The sequence below is a fragment of the Epinephelus fuscoguttatus genome, linkage group LG18, assembly GCF_011397635.1.
Source record: "Epinephelus fuscoguttatus linkage group LG18, E.fuscoguttatus.final_Chr_v1".
Lineage (NCBI taxonomy): Eukaryota > Metazoa > Chordata > Actinopteri > Perciformes > Serranidae > Epinephelus > Epinephelus fuscoguttatus.
The window spans coordinates 13,568,506-13,589,394 of record NC_064769.1 but is presented as its reverse complement, the minus strand read 5'-3'; the positions used below and the strand labels follow the sequence as shown (position 1 = coordinate 13,589,394).

The window sequence follows — 20,889 nt, the reverse complement described above, 5'->3', positions numbered from 1 at the left end:
AGCATCACTATATTTATTGATATGGGTTAACCATTTGCGACGCCAGGGATCTGCACGCCAGGGGCCCTGACCCTGCCTGCTGCCCGGCACACAATGCACCAGACTTTAAACTCTGTCCTAGCGGTGGTGGGCCTACAGGTTGATGGCTCCATGTAATTCTTTTTGGGCTGAGCCCGACCAGGCCCCATGGCCTAAGGCCGGGCCACCAGATGCTTGCTGGGGGCCGGTGTCCCCATACAGAGATGTGCTCAAGGCCCATAGTGTGAGTTCTTGAATTGCTCTTAGTCTGGTCCCTCCTGGTCACTGGAAGGAGCCCTCCAGAGTAGACCCAGAACACGCTGGAGGGATTGCATATCTAATCTGACCTGGGAACACCTTGAGGTCCCCCACGAGGAGCTGGAAAGCATTGCTGGGGAGAGGGCATACTGCCCCCGCAACCTGGCCCCGGATAGGTGGATGACGATGGATGGATGGATGGATGCTTAATCAATCATGAAAAATAAATAAACTCATGTTTTATTGTTAAAAGAAAGGTCTATTATGACCATTTGTAGTCATTTTTACTATTAGATGATTTCTGCGTTATTACATTTTATTCATTTATTTGTTTGCTAATTATTTATGAGTGCATTTACAGTAAAGATCCACCATTACAACACTTTTTTGTGAACGGGTTAAGGTAACGTTAACGCACCAGTCGCTAACGGAGAAAGAAACTGAGCGCACAGATAAAGTAACGCATCGTATATCCGACATTTCTGCTAGCACGTGAAGGCAGCAGCTCCACACAGGCCCGCAGCCGCGGTCGGGTCGCCCTCGTCAAACGGCTCGCGCGCCAGCGGTCACACACGTCGAGACCGGGCAGGTGTCGGTGCAAATGACCGACCCTCCGTGAGAACGAGTGTTTTATTTTCTTTAAGGGCTTTTAAAACCACCATGACAGACGTGTGGAGTTCTCGGCTCTGCTGCAGTTCACCGCCCACAAATAACAACAGCAGCAATAACAACAACAAATCTTCCTGATATGTGCCGTCCCTCGGCCCGGGCGGTCTGTCGGTTCCGCACGAGGACGTCGATGTTTTTATTTGTTTATACAACACTTGCTACCATTTTTTAATCTCACACTCTTGTCGGAAACCACCGTTGCAGCGACGTCCCAAGGAGGGACATCCCCCTGGTGTTTATTACAGGAGAGGACGCGCCACAGACCAGGGAGTCGAGTCAGAGACCGACAAGAGCAAACATGTTCGAGGCAAGAGGAATCCCCTACATCCTGCTAGACATAGCCTGTCTCATCCTAGGTATGTATCCAATTGCTTTTTCTACTGAATCTTTCTTGTTGCTTTTATTGATTTAAGCCGATTTGTGTTGTGATATAATCCCACTGTTGGGATATTTATCGGCTTGCCATCACGTGAAGGGAGTGGTGAACGCTCAGTAGCACGCGAGTGTCATTTACTGGGTTAACATGGTTTTATTTTAACCTCTAATAATGCCACTAATCCAACAACATGCCATTTGCTACATATGTATGGCATCTTTACAAGGAGGCTTTAAAGTTGCTGTAGTTTCCTCCTCCAGCATAATTTAAGAACTACATGTTCTTTGTTTCCATTGTATGCAAATGAGTGCAGCTCAGGGTCTTTTCACTCGTTTAAGAGGCCCACAGACATCTAACTGGATATTAATGAAGCTATTTACATGAGTGTAACAATATGTAATTATGTTAATTATATTGAAACACTTGCCCCATTAAGCTTATATAATTGAGAGTATTGCCACAGTATGTTTTTCTGTGCAACCAAACGTGTTTTCTAACATTCATACAACGTGTTGCTGAGAATCAATTTTATAAATGGCACCACTGCCTCACAGGCTCATATTAAACCCACTCACTGTTTCTCCTTTCATGTAGCCACATGTTGTCCCCTCACAAGATCTAAAATCATTCCATGGGAGAGCACCCATACTCATATCAGACCTCAGATAAGACTAATTGTGAACTACAGTTTTATTTTTCCAGTTTTTTTTAACACTGTTTCAAATGTTAAACATTTTCTGAAAGTGAGGCAATGCTTTAATGTTTAATAATTTTTCTCACACAGTGCCAAAGTCTTTTATACCTCTATACATTGTATGAAGGCTCATAGAGCTGTACATTTCAGTTTTGGCATGGGCGTTGTGTCTCTGGGGCTTACGTGCTGTTAATTTGATTATGCATGATCAATGCGTACCCTGACTCAAACAGTGAAAGCTTCCCCTGCACAGTCCACAGTATGTTTTAAAGTGATGTGTCTCATATTTTAAAGATCCCCTCCAGACATGTTTTTAAACTATGTTTTTTGCCTCAAAAACTTTACATTAGTTCTCTATTGAAAAATAAAAATCTACGAAATATTGTTCATTTTGTGAATGGAGGGGTACTTTAACATATTGCTTAGCTACTAAGGCAACAGACTTTTTTACATTGCATAATTTTGTAAGTGCCTTGTGCAGTGTGGGGCAGTATGACTGTACAAACTCAGTGTGCCATTTGGATGCAGACACAAACTGGATTATTATACCATCGACAAAGACTATTAGATTATATCTGAGCATCCGCAGTAATCTGTTTCCAGATGGTCTCCAACGGTCATGTGCTGCTGCATGTGGCTAAACATGCACGTACATATAGTAAAATTTGACTTGTAAGTTTGATAAATTTGAAAACTGAAAAAAAAAAAGAATTATTTTCTAAGTGCAAGGATGGAGTATATTTGTCCTGGTTTGCTTACACAGTTGATTTAATTTGGTTTTTAACACACTTACTGAGCAAGCAGCCAAAAAGTCTTCGTGTTTTTATGTTACATTATCCACATTTTTCTTTCCATCTGTTTGTCCATTAGTTGCAGTTTACAAGAACAAGTTAAAGTGTAACACGGCTGCTTGCTGCAGTTATAAAGTGACTTGGGGGTCGCGCTGTTGGCCTGTGTGTGTCTCTGTCCCACCTTTTTGGCATTTCCAGCTGTTGTGGCCGATCAACTGTGCATGGCACAGCTGACGGTGCCAACAGCTGCAGAAATGGCAGACAGAGCAGAGATACCAGACTGCATTAAAAAGTAGTTTATAGGGAGTTAGTGTATCTTCGTGTGATGTCATGTGTTTGTCAGTATTCTGTGGATGTGGCTTGTTTATGTACATCTCTATAATGGACCATCATTTTCTGCTTGAATGGCTGAGCAACTGTGTCTTGTCCCCACAACACAATGGGCTAAACAGGCCAAACAAGCAGAGAAGTGACAGCAGCATTATGTTCAGACTTTGAACTGTCAAGACCTATTAGCATAATCTGTTATCTTTATGGTATTTTATCTATAGGGAGTGCTTATCTTATGTCCACAGCTCCTCTCACACCACTGTGTGTCAGTGCCCCAACAAAAAGCTTCTCAGTCCTCCCTGCTGAGAAACTACCCAGAGATGATAACATCCTACATTGTTTGGTGTAACGAAGTTGCTGATGTCGAGTGTGCTTACTGTGTAATGCATAATGCTGCAGAGTGTCTGACTGAGGCTCTGTGTCAAAGGGTATGCCTGTTTTTCTTATTGTGAACAAATCTCATGAAGAGACCAAAACTAACAATGAATTGCTCTCACTGACGCCTCCTGTCTATGCAGGCGGATGTAGCTTATTGTTATGTGCCATCGTTGTCCAGAAACTATTAAACACATCAAAGGGCCACATTGCAACACTGGACAACATGTTCCTTCACTACAATAAATGGATGAGTTTATGGCACATATACCTTATGTTATTGTACTGTAAATACCAGAGGTGAGGACTCAAGTCACATCACTTGGACTCGATGCAGACTGGAGTCAACAACTGATGACTTTAGACTTGACTAAATCAAAAATGATAGGCAACTCTACTTGGATTTTATCCCCAGTAACTTGTGACTTCCTTTGGACTTGAGCCTTTTGACTTAAACATACTTGATACTTCTCCCAATCCCAAAGATTTAAAATGTTATATAAAAAGTGTACCATGAATCAGTTAATTTCCTCTCATTTCCTGAATTAGCTATCAACAGCCCCTTTTCCACCGCAGGAGCTTTTATTATTTACCAGGGATTTTGAAAAACATCCGCATTTCCACCAAAATTACCGGGGGGGACGGACGACACCAAACATAGGGCACACGCCAAATCATCTACTTCATCATTTCATTTGAATAAATTTTCCAGAACTTTGAGGTACGGTGGACACACAAACCACACAGATTACCAGGAATTCTTTTACCCAGGTAAAGGAATTCCTGGAAATAAAAGTTCCTGGAAATGTTGGTGGAAAAGGGGCTTTTAATGCTTTTTATTTCCATCATGTCGACACTTAATTCTCCAGATCCACTTTGTTTGAACCAATCGACAGCATCCTGTCAAGTTGCAGAACAGAGACCATGATGAATTATTTTACATTACTGAGCACTAACAGAAAAAAATGATACCAAAAATAATTATGTCCACGTGCAAAAACTACACGGTGGTCAAGAAAATCAAATTCCAGTATGCAAAGTATGTACCTCAAATTACAGAGATGCAACAACTTCCAACAAACTTGTTTTAACAAATGTACATATTAAAAAACACTTTCATGATTTTTGTAAAATTGTTGTTGTTGTTGTTATTATTATTATTATTATTATTATTATTATTATTATTATTATTATTATGTTGTTGTTGTTGTTAAAATGGCATTGCATTTGGTGAAGAGCTCTTTATGACTTATTTAGGACTCAAGGTCTAGGATGAGGGACTTTGTAACTTGTGACTCACAAAACAATGACTTGGTCCCATCTCTGGTAAACACTCAATACAGTGCCAAATTCACTGCTGACAGTGCCAAATAAATGCAGTATTATATATTTATGTCTTCAGTAGGAGACCAACACTGCTGCTTTTGGACTTTTCATTGAATTTGATGACAAAAGGAAAATAACAAAGACAGTGTTATCCTTTAACTGGGCTGCTACAAAGATTGAGGTCTTTAATTTCTGTCACACAAATTTTATTTGGCAGTTTGTCATGACACTAAAAAGCACCATTGTCCTCCTTATCATCGTCAGTTCTCTCCTGTGTGAAAGCTGACAGACTTGAAGACCTCAACGCTTTGTTTCGGGACCTTCTCTTTCTCTGCCATGCATTTTCCTTTACCTCTTTCAGTGGTAACTCCTCCTGGTCTCTCCATCCACAGGGGGTCTGCCTCTGGCAGCCTTTAACCTGGGTAAGATCCGTCCCTACCAGAGGGGCTTTTTCTGTAACGACGAAAGCATCAAGTACCCTTTCCACTCCAGCACAATCACCTCCACAGTGCTCTACACTGTGGGCTTCACCCTACCCATTAGCTGCGTAAGTAGGAGTCACTGAATTATCCTTCTCGTGGCAAATATGTTGACTTGTCAGCCGCAGGTGTATAAGTGCACTCTCAGGCGTGCTGGGGTTTCGGCTCTGTTTTGGTGCATGCTGGTTTACTGGCACACCTACGTGGAAAGCTGCCATTATTATCGTTATCAGCTACACTTGTGCTTTTCCTGCAATGGCAAGTCAAAATGTCTGCTGTGAGAATGGTCTGTTGGGATTGTACATTAAAGAACCAATACATTTCCAGAGCCTAATGTAGGATGTATTCAGAGTGTCAAGCTTCCTGTTTGATAACACAGACCAGTGTTCAGTGGCTGTTAACAATAGCACAGCTACCTGGTATTGAAACTGGACGCACACGGTGTGTTTTATTTAGTTCTGCTACTGTTTCAGTCACGTCAGTGTGAAGCTTGTGAGATCTCTGGAGGTGTTCACCAGCGTCACCACCTACAGCTCTGTATCGAAGGCTAAAGGCAAGGGAGGATGTCCACTTAAAAACAGTTAATACAAAATAAAATCATAAAATGTTAAATTGTGTTGCGTCCACACACACTTATACACACATACACACATGTTTGTGAAGGTCACCTTCAAGGAAATTAGACAGACCTACATTAATTTCTTGGAGACTTACCTTAACCATAACCCCTACCTGCCTTTTCCTTATCCTAATCTTATCCACCGACACCAAAATAATCTTTTGCTGAGTTGTGGACATGGCTTTGGGCTTTAAAGCTTTCTGCGAAAAAAGTTTTGGTTTATTTTAAGCATCCTTTAGGTCAATTTTTTAGTTTTGCTTTATTATTTTCAGTGAACTGTTTGAGCCTTTAACATTAGGGGTGGGAATCACCAGAGGCCCCACAGTAAGATATTATCACCACAATTAATTCATGATACAATTTTTAAACATTTTGTGATATCCTGGGTGTTGCAATGACATACATTGCGTAATTTTGTTACTCAGTACCGATTTTCAACTGTAATTTTTACTGCAGCACAGTGTATCTAGTGGATGGAATAAGCAATTTATTTTTTTTATTCTAGTAGGTCACCAAAAGTCTAATTTGTATTTTCAACATTAAAAATTTATGTAATAAAAAAATCAATATTTGTCATCCTTTTATCGTTACAGTATTGCCACACAAAATATTGCAGTAATATGCTGTATAGATTTTTGTCTTCCGCCACTACTTAACATTTGGATCAGCCAATGTACAAATTCGGTCTCAAACAAAAAGACGCTGTAGTAAAAGAGCTATTTCTAGTTCAACAAATAAAATATGGATAAGATGAGGTAAGGCCAGGCAAAATTTTGCTTTTAATTTAATCCTTTTGTTTGATTTTAATCTATTCTGTAAACTTTCTATGGCTGTTGTTAATTAATGCAACAGCCGTGCAGGCTGCATGCTGCTTCCCTCTGTCCCTTAAAATAGCTGGAATGCTCTTCTGGAAGAGAACAATTGTTATTTGAGGACGACAGACACAGAAAGTGCTGCTGGTGTGTGTGTCTGCCTTCTGGTATTGCTTTGTGGTGTTGGTGTCTTCTCTTCCATCTCTTGTCTCTGGTCTTTAATGTTTCATGAGTTATCACAGCTCCAATCTGTAACACCTCTTGTCAATGTCTATTGTTTAAATCTCTTCATGGTTTACTGTCTGCCAAAGGGAAGTGTGGGAGAATATGTGGAAATGTGAGAGACAGTTTTAGGAAGAGGTTAAATGGTCGGTTTGCCATACAGAAGAAACATCAAGCGGCACTTTGTCAGAGAGGAAGTAAATGAGATGGTGTGTAACGTACGTTTGTTTCGATCATGTACGGTACATGTGTCTGCAAGGCCTGTTTCCTCTCACTTTCTGTGGGTTTGTTGGTGAGAATTCCACCACCGTAAATGAAGCCAGCCGAGAAACGTGATCCCTGACACCCAGCGCTCAATGCCTCAAAGAAAAAGTGATGAGGGCTTAATAACCTGCTCACAAATTTAACTTTTGTGCTTTTATGTTTGACTTTTCTCTTGTGCACATCCACTCCTTGTCAGCATTTAAAGATCTGGTTTCTTTTACAACACTTTAACCACTAATATTTTCACACTGGTGTTCATGAAAGGTGGCAAGGACGCTGCCACCTTCAGAGGATGCAACTTCTCGCACGTGGCTGCTGTCTCCTGCTCTGCACAGGCACACAGTGTTGCATCATGGGAAGGGGTCCATGGCCCACTGGTGTATTCTTGTAACCTGTATTTTTTTCCCTTGTTTATTCTCTCATTGCTTCTCTGGTAGCTGGACTCCCATTTATAATACTCACCCCGCTGCACCGTCCTTTCCGACGGGGCTTTTTCTGTAATGATGATTCAATCAAGTACCCGCTTAAAGAAGACACCATTTCTGCTCAGTTGTTAGGAGGTGTTATGATTCCGGTCACAATAATCGCTGTAAGTGCATCTGTTTTGTTTTCTGCTAACGGTTCTGTTTGTGCACTGCTCACCTTTTTCCACTTCTCTTAACTTCTCTCTTTTCTCTTCATCCATGATTGCTGCTGAATACATTATTCTGCAATAATGTATATGTTTTTAATTGCTTACATAAGCCTCCACTACCATTAACTCTAAGCTCATTTGCTAACTGCATGTTTAAGAAAATGTTTCCCAAACTTTGTGGTTTTGAGAACTGTGACCTTGGATGATGAACCAGCAAGGTGACCTGAGGCAGACCTTTATTTTGAAACTCACCAGCTCCAAATGATTCTGCAGCCGCTTCAACAGTTTGCAGGAAGACCGTAAATATCACAGATGTGAAACTCTTCACAAGCAGCGCAGTGGTGACCTTGGTCACTTGATGCTGAGTGGAATTGAAAAAATGTGACCGCACTTAAAGACAGACTGTCAGCTCAGTATAGAAACAGTGACAATATCCTTTCAGACTTGAACAAGTTTTACACAAACCTGTACTGCAGGATTTATTTAAAAAATAGACTTAAATTTTATACATGCAAAACATCTTTAGTTAAGTTAAGGTAAAGCAGCTCACCTCTAATCTTAAGTGACCCATCAAGGAAGTTGATACTTCTCTTATTGATAGAATTAAAGGTACAGATAGCTGAGCGTTAGCAATAAGGGCTGTCAGCGGCTTTTGTTGTCAGATGAATGGAAGGCCTCTGGGACTTATGCACTTAAACCTCGTCAGGAATTCATGAATCATTCTTACAATGTGTCATACAGCATGAACACATACGCACAGGCTCGAAATATTTTACTACGAGATCTCAGCATGATTAATTTAAGCTTTAAGATCAAACAAAATGATTGGTATTTTAAAGTGGACATCATCCTGTTGCCATGGTATTTCTGTTTGTCAGATGAGTGTTTCTCAGTAATGTTTTGGAGGGTTTACTTAAAGGAATAATTTGACATTTTGGAGAAAAAATGTTTGCTTTCTTGCCAACGTTTTCAACAGAAGATCAATACTATTCTCATATGTGCATGTTAAATGTGAAGCAATAACCGGGAGGTAATTAGCTTAGCTCAGCACACTGGTTCTCAAATTATGGTAAATGTACCACTGGTGGCAAGCTCTCTTTAGTGGTATGTAGAAGGAAGAAAAAACACTTAGAGCACTTTAACACTGTGAATCATATTTACCTCTTCACACACACAAACACACACTGGTGGCTGAGGCTACCATACATGGTGCCACAGGCTACTCATTAACCATTCACTCGCATTCACACACCGATGGCAAATGGGATTGAGTGTCTTGCCCAAGACTACGTTGACATGCGGGCTTGAGGAGCCAGTGATCGAACCACCAATCTTTCGATTAGCGGACCAGCTGTTCTACCTCTGAACCACAGCTGAAAATCCTTAAACCTAGAGATCCCTGAAATATCTTCATTTCGGTATCAGCCTGCTACATAGCCACATTCATGAACCGAGTGTGTGCAAACGCCCACGACTAGTTACAAGCTAAACTGTGATGGCAAGACAGTAAGTGGAGGTAAAATTAATGGTTTAAAAACACAGCAATCATGGCTCCAAACAGGAACAGAAGTGCTGATCAGGAGAATATTGTGAGCAGGTCTGTTGATACTAGGGTTGCAGCAGCAATATACCAGTTTTAAGGTAACTGTCTTTAGCTGAATGGGGTAGTCCTACACTACTGTATATTAAAGCCGATTATTGAGAGCCTAATATTTTCTGAGGTTGAACGTTGTGTAAAAAATTTGAGAACCACTAGCTTTGCATAAAGACTGGAAACGGGAACAGGTGGTCTCTCCGTCTAATAAAATGTGTTTCCACCAGTTTTCTGTCTTTATGCTAGATAACTGGCTTCTGGTGGTAGAAGGAGCATACGAACATTAAAGTGGCATTGATCTTCACACCTAACTCTCTGCAAGAAAACAACATCTCTGCATCTCAAAAAGTCAAACTATTCCTTCAAATGAGAGCTTTGTGTGATTTTCTTTCTTCTTTTTTTAACCAGACCCATTATTCTAGACTCTGTTAGTGATGGTGAGCGTAGGGAATGTATCAGGCTTTGATGTTAATTTCATTCAGTTGCATCTTTAAGTTTCATTTGGAGTTTTTGTGTTTATGTAAAAATGTTTTAACTCTGTATCCTTTCCTTCCCCTCTCCCTCACAGATGATCTTTGGCGAGTGCCTTTCAGTTTATCTAAAGCGCATCAAATCCAAGTCCTCTTTCGGCAGCTACCTTTCCTGTGTATACAAAGCCGTCGGTACCTTCCTTTTCGGTGCCGCGATGAGCCAGTCTCTGACCGACATAGCCAAGTACTCCATTGGCCGGCTCAGGCCACACTTCCTGGATGTGTGCAAACCTGACTGGAAACTTATCAACTGCTCATCACAGGCTTATATTGAAGACTTCCACTGCAATGGAGATCTAACCATGGTCAATGAGGCAAGGTATGTACTGCTCTACATTAAACGTTATAGACTTGAGTTTGAGTCAGCGTTTTGAGTCATTTTTCAACGTTTTATGGTTCCAGCTCCTCAAATATGAAGACTGGATGCTTTTCTTTTGTCATATGTTTTAGTAAACTGAATAAATTTGGGTGTCAGACTGCTTGTAGAATAAGAACAGAACATCAACATAAAACCACAGACTGAGGCGTTGGGAAATTTTAACTGGCATCTTTCACTATTTTCTTATATTTCACATACAAAATGAAGTAATTTAATTGAAAAAAATAATTGCCAAACTTACTGATGATATACCAGTCATTAGTTGCAGCCCTATATTAACTAATGAATGAATGACTTTAGATGGTTTCCAGGGTTCTCAAGGTCATGGGATTAGAAATTAGAAGATTGAGTCACCAGATTTCATGGTCTGTATGTATAGACGTCCAGATAAGCAACTTCCAGTCAGTGTTTTGGGTCACTGATCCCCTTGGATTGACGGGACATGACGCTGATAAGCCTGAATTTATTAAGGCATTGCGAACATTCAAGTTCAGATAAGGTCACAAAACAATTATTAGAAATGTCCATAAAACAAATAGTTGTTTAACAAGACATAAATGCATACAAACACATAATCTACACACATGTCAAATTGCACTGACATCTATGAAATGCTGCAACATCTTTCTATGCTGGTCTGGTCTGTGGGCTATGGGCTGTCTAATGAGCGAGTGAAGTTAGTAAGCATTAGTGATTAGCTTATCCACAAATGCCTGAGTAGTGTGTGTTTAGTAATGTATGGCTGTGTCACTGTATCAGCCTTCCCATTCTAAACTACCTAAAGACAGTCATGGAAATGGGGTGAAATATTATGGAAAAGGTTGAGAATTAACTGGTAAAAATGTGTGGAAACGCTGGATTTCAGCTGCTTGCTGTTGAAATTACCTCATTTAAATTTTTAGTAGTCCAGGTTCTTGTTTTGTTGCTGAGCAGATTAACCAAATCTGAAGCTAAACTTCAGTGCTCTCCATTGTTTTGTAACAAACTGTGGTGTAAGTACAAAGAGCAAAGGTTGAATGTGTCCCTGAGCGATGTATGAATGATTGTGTAATTCATAGTGGTGATAAAACTAATACAGCACGCCTCTGAAGTTGTGCAACATTTAGTTTCTAGTCAGACTTCTGCTCACGAATGGTGTGTGTTTTCAGCAAGATGCAGTTTGAACCATTTACAGCACACGAGACCAGGAGGATTGAGTAATATCACAGGAATGTAAAGCTTGTTTTGATTTAATGTCAGTGTCCCTTATCAGCCCAGAGCAGAAGGAAGTATAGTGGGAGGAGAGGATATCCACTTCTCATTATAATGTAGGCACGACCACCGAGATCAGCAGTAATTATAGAAGCAGAGGCTTAAATAGTGATATCAGCTGTGCAGATTGTATCAGAGCTAAGAAGGGTTTATTATGAGCCGAGAGGAACTATTGCTCTATTCAGATCTGCTTTACTGAAAGGTGAAGCAGGTTTTTCTGCTTATAAGTAAGAGTGTGTTGCTTTCCGCCTCTCTCGAACAGTTTCCCTGAGCTAAATGAAAATGTGCCTATTCACCCCTCTATCCTCTGAATTATCTCATGGGCATTTAGCAGGGTGTGGTGCAACATCGTTGATATTTCCTGGAGCCTCATCACTGTCTGCAGTCTGTTTATTTTCATGTCACATATTGAGACAAATATTTATCAGCAGGTTATTTGAAGGATCCAGTGATTTGAGGTAGACATCTGGGGCTTTTAAGATTAATGTCAGGACACATTATAATTCCAGCTCCTATGTGCCTGTGTGTTTGAGGTGGCCTGTTAGTCACTAATAGAGATAATAAGCAGCAGCAGGAGGAGAGCGGGTAGGTCGGGATCATCTTACTGTAATATGATTCCTCCTTGCCTCAGTTTAACTTCCCTAGGACAGAGGAGACAGAACAGGCCTAGAGCTATATGTGTGTTTGTTTGAATTTAAGAGGCAAAGATGTCGAACTGAAGGTAATCAAAGGTTGAGAGTGTGAAGAAGAATACCTCTCATCAAGGACACCCATTTTTTATCCAAACGGGTACTTTTAATGTACGAGTGGAGTCCTCACAGGGTCTGACCCACCTGCAGTTTTAATGGGATGCGACAGAGGGTGTTCAGAGGTCGGCATTATTATTTAATATGCCAGTTTGCTCTTGTTACCAGGGTCTTTTTGATCAGCCTGTGATCGTCGATTATCAAACATTGTTGATGCTGAAATGATTACTTGATTAATTGTTTACCTTCCTATGACTTAAAAGAATTTAAAAAATCTGTTACGAATACCAAACCCCAATTTTACCTTCCTAAAGATTTGAGAATTTTCTGCTAAACTCTGTTTTTTATATGTTAAATTAAAAAGCAAGCTGAAAAAACACTTTGTGATGGACATTATTCACCATCATCTGAAATTTCACAGACTAATTGACTGAAAAAAAAAAACAAAAAACGATTGAATCTATCCTCTGAATTTTAATTTCTTGCTATCTCAAATTGTATCAGTGTTTCTTTTGAAATGTAACAAGACTACAAGGCCGCCCACACCAAGAACAAAACTATAACAATGACTATAAATGTATCATTGTAAAAATCATTCTAGTTCAAGTGGATGGCGGATCCCACACCACAACTGTAACGACAACAGTGGCGAACCATATTGCTGGGATCACTTTTAAGAGTCATTTAATGAGCAACAGGAACACTGATAGTCAATCAAAATCCATCCAGATTTACAGAGCAACACACGTGGAGCACACAGTGCAAGTTTGGTGCCTCTGCTTAATTTAATTCAATTCAATTTTATTTTATTTATAAAGTCAAATATCACAAATCACAATTTACCTCAGAGAGCTTTACAGCATACGACATCCCTCTGTCCTTGGACCCTCACAGCGGATAAGGAAAAACTCCCCCAAAACCTTTAAGGGGAAAAAAAATGGTAGAAACCTCAGGAAGAGCAACTGAAGAGGGATCCCTCTTCCAGGACGGACAGACGTGCAATAGATGTCGTACAGAACAGATCAACATAATAAATGTGCAGTGATCCACGTCACAAAATGATAAATCGAGAAAGGGAGAGACAGAGAGAGAAAGTGAGAAGGAGAGAGAACAAGAGAGAGTAGAGTAGTAGAGGTATGACTAATAATAACAGCAGTAGTAGGAGGCATCAGGCAGGACCAAGGCAGCAGCGCAACCACAACCAACAATCCAGGCGTAACTGCGATTCGAGGGGACCTGCCAGACAGTGGAGCGCAGAGGCTCCAGAGAAGAAGCCGAGTTAGCGATATGCAGTAACAGGTCAGGAATGTCAGCAAATGAAGAAGAACCAACTTCTCACAATCTAAGAGAGAGGGAGAGAAGGTGCTCAGTGTATTATAGGAGGTCCCCCAGCAGACTAGGCCTACGTCAGCCTAATTAGGGGCTGGTCCAAGCCAAGCCTGAGTCAGCCCTAACTATAAGCTTTATAAGAGGAGCCTGATGCCTTGATGGTTCCACAGAAGAGGAGCCTGATAGCTGAAGGCTCTGGCTCCAACTAACCCTGCCTTCTCAGAGCGCAGTGTTCAGGTGGGATAATACGGCACTATGAGCTCTCTAAGATATGACGGAGCCTGACCGTTTAGAGCTTTGTAAGTGACAAGAAGGATTTATTTATTCATTTATTGTTCATCAGTGTGAATGCTCACATAGTCATCTGTATAGTTAGCACTCTTGGTGTGGACAGTCCTTAGAGGGGAACACCACATAAATCAAGAATATTTTTCCATGGCCTTGGAAAGTTCAGTCAATATTTGTGAACATGAGTTACTCTCTCTCTCAAACCAAGAAACCACGAAAAAAAGTCTTGAACTTGTGATGTTAATAAGTGTAAAGTCTGGAGCTGCGTCATAGACAATAAATGGGAGGCAGATTTTGTGGACTCACAGAATATTTGTTTTCTTTTTTTATACCCAGATGAGTTTTATTCTATTGAAGTGACCTTCGGGCAGAAACAGAAAGTTGTACTTTTTCACTATTAAACTGTCTCAGACCATAAAAATACCATTGTATACATTTTAAAAATGGCCGCCGTTCAATGCTAAGAGTCTACAGCCATGCTTGCAGCTCTGTGAGGCTTCACTACACGGTGGCACTTAAATCTAAATGCTAACATTTGCTAATTAGCACTTAACACAAAGAACAGCTGAGGCTGATGGGATGTCATTAATTTTGCAGGTATTTCGTCATAAAGTATTGGATTAGTGAAAATGTTGACCTGTTAATGACAAGGGATAGAAAGTTAGATCATCATCAAAGCTATTACATTTCATCCTCTGGGAAACGTGAACATCTACACCAAGTTTCATGGCAGTCCATTAAATAGTTTTTGAGATATTTGAGTCTGGACCAAAGTGGTTGACAGTTACATTACACAGTGTGTGTGTGCGTGTGTTCATGGTTTTTGGGACGTGGTCCAGACAGCAGTATAAAACAGCACTGTCAGTATGACACTGTTCACCACATCACTCAACGTTCTTCTCACAAACAGCTTCTCTTAAATGCATCAAACACAAACCTTTCAAGGAGCATTGACTCCACCTCAAGACCTAAATAAGGGTGTGTGTCTGACTAATGGATAAGTTATTTCTACGACAGTATGTCTCAGTGTAAGTTTTTTTGTTTGCTGCAGATTAATTAAGTACATAGCAGAATGTTGAGCCATGTTTTTGTCTTTCTGTTATAGGCTGTCCTTCTACTCCGGCCACTCCTCTTTTTCCATGTACTGCATGCTGTTCCTGGCTGTAAGTACCTGAACCTGTTTTGATTTACATTGATATAAATCACTGTTTACTGGCACATTGGGTCACACAACAGGAAACTCTGGACATTCATATCAGCTCTTAAACACATTAGTGATTATAAATAAGAATCGATTATAGTCCATTGGCAAATCAAGCTTGGGAACAAATGTGAGATTGATCCCTTTAAATTCAAGGAATAGTTTTGCATGTTTGAGAATACTCTTATCTGCCTTCCTAATGTTAGTTATATGAGAAGATCGATACCACACCTGTTTGTTAAATATGAGGCTACAGCCAGTTAGCTTAGCATAAATCTGATCATGTGAATTGTCATTTTTACCCTTTTGGTTTTTGTTTGAATTAAAAAAAAAAACAGGGTTGGAAATTAACTTATTTGTCCACCTTTCACTGTGGCTGGTGGATTCCAAAATCTACCGGCCACTTAATAGATTACCATTGTGTTTCTTGGCTGGTGAGTGAAGCAAATCTAGCAGCCACTTACATATTTTACCAGTATTTGGCTTATTGCTGGTGCTAATTTCCAACCCTGTTAAACATACATGGTATAACCTGTTAATAAGTGAGCTTTAGAGGTACTGGTTGGCTTATTTTGTAACTTTTGGACATTGCCAGGCTACCTGGCTCCCCCTGTTTCCAGTCTTTATGCTAAGCTAAGCTAACAGTCTCTTAGCTGTAGCATACAGACAGACATTAGGGATGTGGCTAGAAAGGATCCCTTATGTGTAAATGCGACATTACATTCTCGTAATTGGAGCGACTCAAAAGGGCTCAGGATTCCAAGAAAGGCAGGAAGCCCTTTGTGGGGTAGAGAAGAATGCTATTGTTGTATTAACGTACAAAGGCTACAGGGTAGAGTTTCAGTTATAAATGTGCAATGTCAGTTACCTCAACAGTGGCACTGATGTGACAATTTAAAAGAGCGATTACAAGTTCAATGGAAAGAAGAGGATTGTTTTACACATCGCAGAATAACCTGACAGATAAAAAAAAAAAAATCTATTTGTATTTAAATTACATGGGGAAATAAATGTAACAATGGATTTGAACTTCATCATATAAACGAACAAATCAACTACACAATTAGATGCAGTGTAAGCTTGCTTTCCCTCTCAGTGCGACACATTGGTTCCAAAATATGAGGCTAATTTATTTTGACGTCTTGTAGGTGAACTGAGCCTTGGATGCTTCTAGCTGCTTGTTAGCAACTTTCTGTGATAAAGAAAAACATACTGGAATAACACAACATAAGCTAGATCTTACAAGTTAAAGAGGTATAAATTTGAGTAGCTGTTTCAAAGAACATTTATTGTTTCAGCATGGGTTGCGACAACGTTGCCCATGAATAAACAGTGTTGGTGCATCTGCTGTGTTGACTTTCTTCAACAGCAACAGCACTGACGTCCCATTTTAGTAGTCGCAGTCACTGAGCTTATTTGTTATAATTGACAATCTTTGATTAACCTACGTATTTATTATATAGTTTAGCTGTTCACCATAATTTGGTCTTGTCCACTGATGTTTGAGCAGCGATGTAGCCACTGCAAGACGACCTGCCGAATTTAAACACATGGTTGAACTCTCATATGAAGAGAGTTTTACACAAGACAGATGCTTTCTAGTCATAACCAGATAGGAGAGTGGTATCAATCTTCTCATCTAGGTCTTGACAAGATAGTAAAAAAGTGTATTACCTAAAATGTCAAACTGTTTTGAACTGCAGTGATTCAACTTTTCCTTGTATGCATTGATGACCTTTTTTGATGACGGTTGTTTTTCTGCCCAGGGAGGTGCAGCATCTTTGAGTTCCCTCTGTTGTGTTTGTTCAGAGCTGATTTTACTGCCCCATCCTGATAAACTTTATAGGCTGCTGATTCATTCAGCACCATTAGATATAAATAGACACAGGGACAAAGTCCTGGCACCAACATAAAGCTCCCTCTCCCCTCAGTACGAAGTGGAAGTTCAAGTATGAGAAGCAGCATCTGACGTTTTAAACATTCACCTACAAACCTGCTTTTCTTTTTCTACGCAATTAATCGACAGCATTTATGTCATAAATGAAGTGCCTCAGGAAGAGAATCTGAATGAAGCGGCTGAGCTTGTTTGTCCCCCAGACATGCCCTGTTTTTAACGTAGATAATAGTTTAGTGGTTTGTGCTACAAAGGAGAATGACATGCAGCTGACCTACATTGGTGCTCCAGGGGCAGTGTGATATTCAATTATCAGTTAGATTGTGAGAAATATCAGTCCAATAAACTGTACTTCTATCAGTAACACGAGTATTTTAAGGTCATTTGGCAGAGGGAAGTGTGAACTTCAGGAGAGTTTCTCACCCTTTTAAAGGACAGAGGAGGAAGTAGACAAAGATCTGATTAAAAAAAGAGGATGTTTGTTTAATTTATTAATGTATTTCTCACAGTTTCTTGATGATTTATTTGTCTCTGGTGTGGTAGTGTTGGTGTAAATACACTGAGTCACCTGCACATCACTGTAGCTTGTTTTCCTACAGAGACGCTGCCCAGTCTGATGATCATCCAATAATCCGTGTCCCCTGTGTTTCTCTCAGCTCTACCTGCAGGCAAGATTCCGGGTTGATTGGGCGAGGCTGCTGAGACCCACAATCCAGTTTTTCTTGATTGCTGCATCAGTGTTCACGGGATTGTCCAGGGTGTCTGATTATAAACATCACCCGGGTGATGTGCTGACTGGACTCCTGCAGGGTGCCCTCATGGCCATCCTGGTGGTAAGTCATGTGTCCTAATCTGACCTTAAAGGAATGGTTTGACATTTTCTTTATTGAAATCATTATTTTGGGGGCGTTTTCTGCCTTTATTAGATAGCGATAGTAGAAAAATAACAGGAAGTGAGGGAGAGAAATGCAACAGATGTCCCAGGCTGGATTTAGACATAGCGTAAATATGAAACTACAACCAGGAGATGTTATGCATAGCATAGCGCGAAGACTGGACGCAGGGTGAAACAGCTAGCACGGCTCTGTGTATGTAAAAGAACTGCTTGAACTTTCGCAAACAGTTGTGGGTCCTTGTAGAACCTCATCGCTCATGAGAAGAAGCCAACAGATTTTGGTTTCGGGGCTTTGATATACCAGCTTTATTTCCACTTCCACCGGCAGCTATGAATGGATGTAGAGACGGCCTTGAGCATCTGTTTGCATATCAACAGTAGTGCCTGCTTCACCACCGGTCAATGACAAGAACAGCAAAGAAGAAGTGCAACAGCTGTCATCAGGCTCCACTGCTACACACAGCTGTGGCTGTTTACAGCATCCATAACCACTGTTCATCACCTATACCTGTAAAGTTCATTATGACTTATTTTTTGACATGAAGTATTATGTTTTTATGGACTTTTGGACATTGTCATGACTTTTTGGTGACACAATATGACTTAAAGGACATTTTTGGTGACTTTATGAATGACATACCATATTATGAAATTTTTGACATGCTGTACTTTGACTTTATGACATTTTAATGAAATACTGTATTATGAAATTTTGACCTTTTTTTATGAAATACTGACTTGACATACTGTAACTTTTTAAATGACATTTTTTCTCACCTGTTTTTATGGCATGCAGTATCACTTTTGATTTATGACTTTTTGTGACACTGACTTCTTTTTAATGACATACTACATTATGACATTTTAACATACTATACTATGACTGACATTTTCATAGCATACTATACTATGAAACTTTGACTTTATGATGACATACTGACTTTATGACAACTTTATTTTTCATAACAAATAGTACTTTTTTGTCTGATTTTCACAACTTTTTTGATATACTTTGACCTTTTCTAATATTTTATATATAAAATGTTATTTTATAGCATACTAGATTTTAATGCTTATGACAGTTGAATGACATTTGTTAGGACATACTACATCAAGAACATTTTGATGACTTTTTTTTTTTGGCATATTCCTTATATTATACCATGACTTTTTAAAGACTTTTTGTGACAGTTTTTGCAATATATTACTACTGCAATTTAATGACTTTTTATGCCGTTTTTAAAAACTTTTTGAATTTTTATTCATTTTTTTATGACATTCTGTATAATTAAAATATAGTATAACTATGCCTTTTTTTATATGCTACATCATGGTTTTGGTTTTTTTTTTTTATTTATTTCATGGCATACTGTACTATGGCACTGAGAGTGCCAGGCTCACTGCCAGGCTCACTCTTAAAGTTAACTACCTCCTGTATGTAGCTTTCTATTTATCATACAAACATGAGAAGTGTTAATCTTTTCATCTGAGTCTCTGCAGGAAAGCGTATTTCCTAAAATGCCCAACTATTCTCACCAAGTTACTGATTGCCCTTGATTTTTTTTAAAACGAAGCACAGATGTAAATAATTAAGCCTCACACTCCTGTATAAAAACATTCTTCCTGTATCTTGCAGGTCTTCTTCGTGTCTGACTTTTTCAAGCCGTGCAAAGAAAACCATGAAAAGGCCGACATCCCACACTCAACTCTGCAGGAGACCCCAACAAATGGAAACCACTTTGAGAGTCCTAACTAAGCTAAGCCAAGAGGTGGAGGGATGACGTCTCTCTGCTCTGTCCAAACGCACACCCAGGATCCCAGCTCTCTAGCCTTTCATCTCACGCAAACACTCCTCCCCGAATACCCTGCATGGATTTTAAGTTGATTCTTACTTTAAGTAAGCCAGCTTCTGGGAGCTGCACCTCAGGCCTGTTTTTAAGATTTTAAGACTTTTTAATTTTAGGCTGTCTTGTCCGCCAGTTCTCCGTCTGGGCCCGACTACCTGTCCAAGCCTTGTAGATATGCTGAAGTGACTGTGACAGATGAAGGTTAGGGGCTAGAGATTCTGTAAAGACAGGAACAAGTTAGCATGATTCTACTGAGCTGGTGGGAAGACTCGCCTGCACGCGCCCACTAAAGGGTCTGACCACTGCTGGGAGAAAGAGGAGGGTTGGAAACCTGTGAATGTAACCTTGCTTTGTGCTTTTCCTGACCTGGAGTCAGTCTGCTCAACCATCTGATTTAGGATCAGTTTTTGGTCCAGCACCCAGAGAGAAGGCGGAGTCTCACAGCTTCCCTGCCTTAGGTCCGGTGTTAAAGGGCTAATTATAAGAATGTTTCCTTCTCAAGGCTAGAACGTGCTGGAGACTGGAGCTGATGCTAGACCAGAGGGCAAAGCTGCTTCACATGTGGAGCGACTGCCTCCAGGCCACCGCTGTCGCACTCTCCAGCTGTCTAACCTTATAAAGTCAAGGACGGAAGGTAGCTCGACTTGTATCATGTTGGGTTAGAGAGTTGAAGAGTAGACGGTTAGTCTAAGTCCCGTGTTGCCTTTGCTGGACTGCTACTGCTGCTATTACAGCCCCCTGTGTATCTAAGAACTAATATACTTCAAGTGAACACACAACAGTGTTCTTTTGTATAATCTGTACAAATCAGCATACAGACTTTTATTGAAAAACAAAGTGTTACAAATATGTACAAATGTCTGAAATAAGGAAAAATAAAGCCATTTTACTCATTAACATGAACAGAAACCTAAGTGTATTATGTCATGAGTCTTCACATGAAATGAAAGCATGACTTGATGTTAATTTCCCAGGCAGAAATCAGAAAAATAATGTGAATTATGTTATGAACCACTCTGCTCTGTACCAAAAATAAAAGCATGAATGTTCAGTGTATTCTCTCCATGC

At 40.1% G+C, this 20,889-nt stretch overlaps 1 protein-coding gene across 2 annotated transcripts; it reads left to right on the top strand.

Annotated features, from left to right (window-relative positions):
- Positions 1-761: 761 nt before the first annotated feature.
- plpp1a (phospholipid phosphatase 1a) lies at positions 762-20,875 on the top strand. Of its 2 annotated transcripts, none has more exons than XM_049559826.1 (6): positions 762-1,301; positions 7,671-7,822; positions 10,030-10,310; positions 15,090-15,147; positions 17,736-17,912; positions 19,611-20,875. In XM_049559826.1, the coding sequence occupies exons 1-6, from the start codon at positions 1,244-1,246 to the stop codon at positions 19,728-19,730; spliced, it is 846 nt and encodes a 281-aa protein (XP_049415783.1). In that variant the 5' UTR covers positions 762-1,243; the 3' UTR covers positions 19,731-20,875. The 2 variants fall into 2 exon arrangements, with proteins under 2 accessions (XP_049415783.1, XP_049415782.1); XM_049559825.1 differs by lacking the exon at positions 7,671-7,822 and adding an exon at positions 5,230-5,384 and having other exon boundaries at positions 770-1,301.
- Positions 20,876-20,889: the final 14 nt, after the last annotated feature.

Coding starts and splice junctions, on each gene's coding strand:
- plpp1a (XM_049559825.1), top strand. CDS start 1,244: ATGTTCGAGGCAAGAGGAATCCCCTACATCCTGCTAGACATAGCCTGT. Junction 1,302..5,229: donor CATAGCCTGTCTCATCCTAG/GTATGTATCCAA, acceptor CTCCATCCACAG/GGGGTCTGCCTCTGGCAGCC. Junction 5,385..10,029: donor TCACCCTACCCATTAGCTGC/GTAAGTAGGAGT, acceptor TCTCCCTCACAG/ATGATCTTTGGCGAGTGCCT.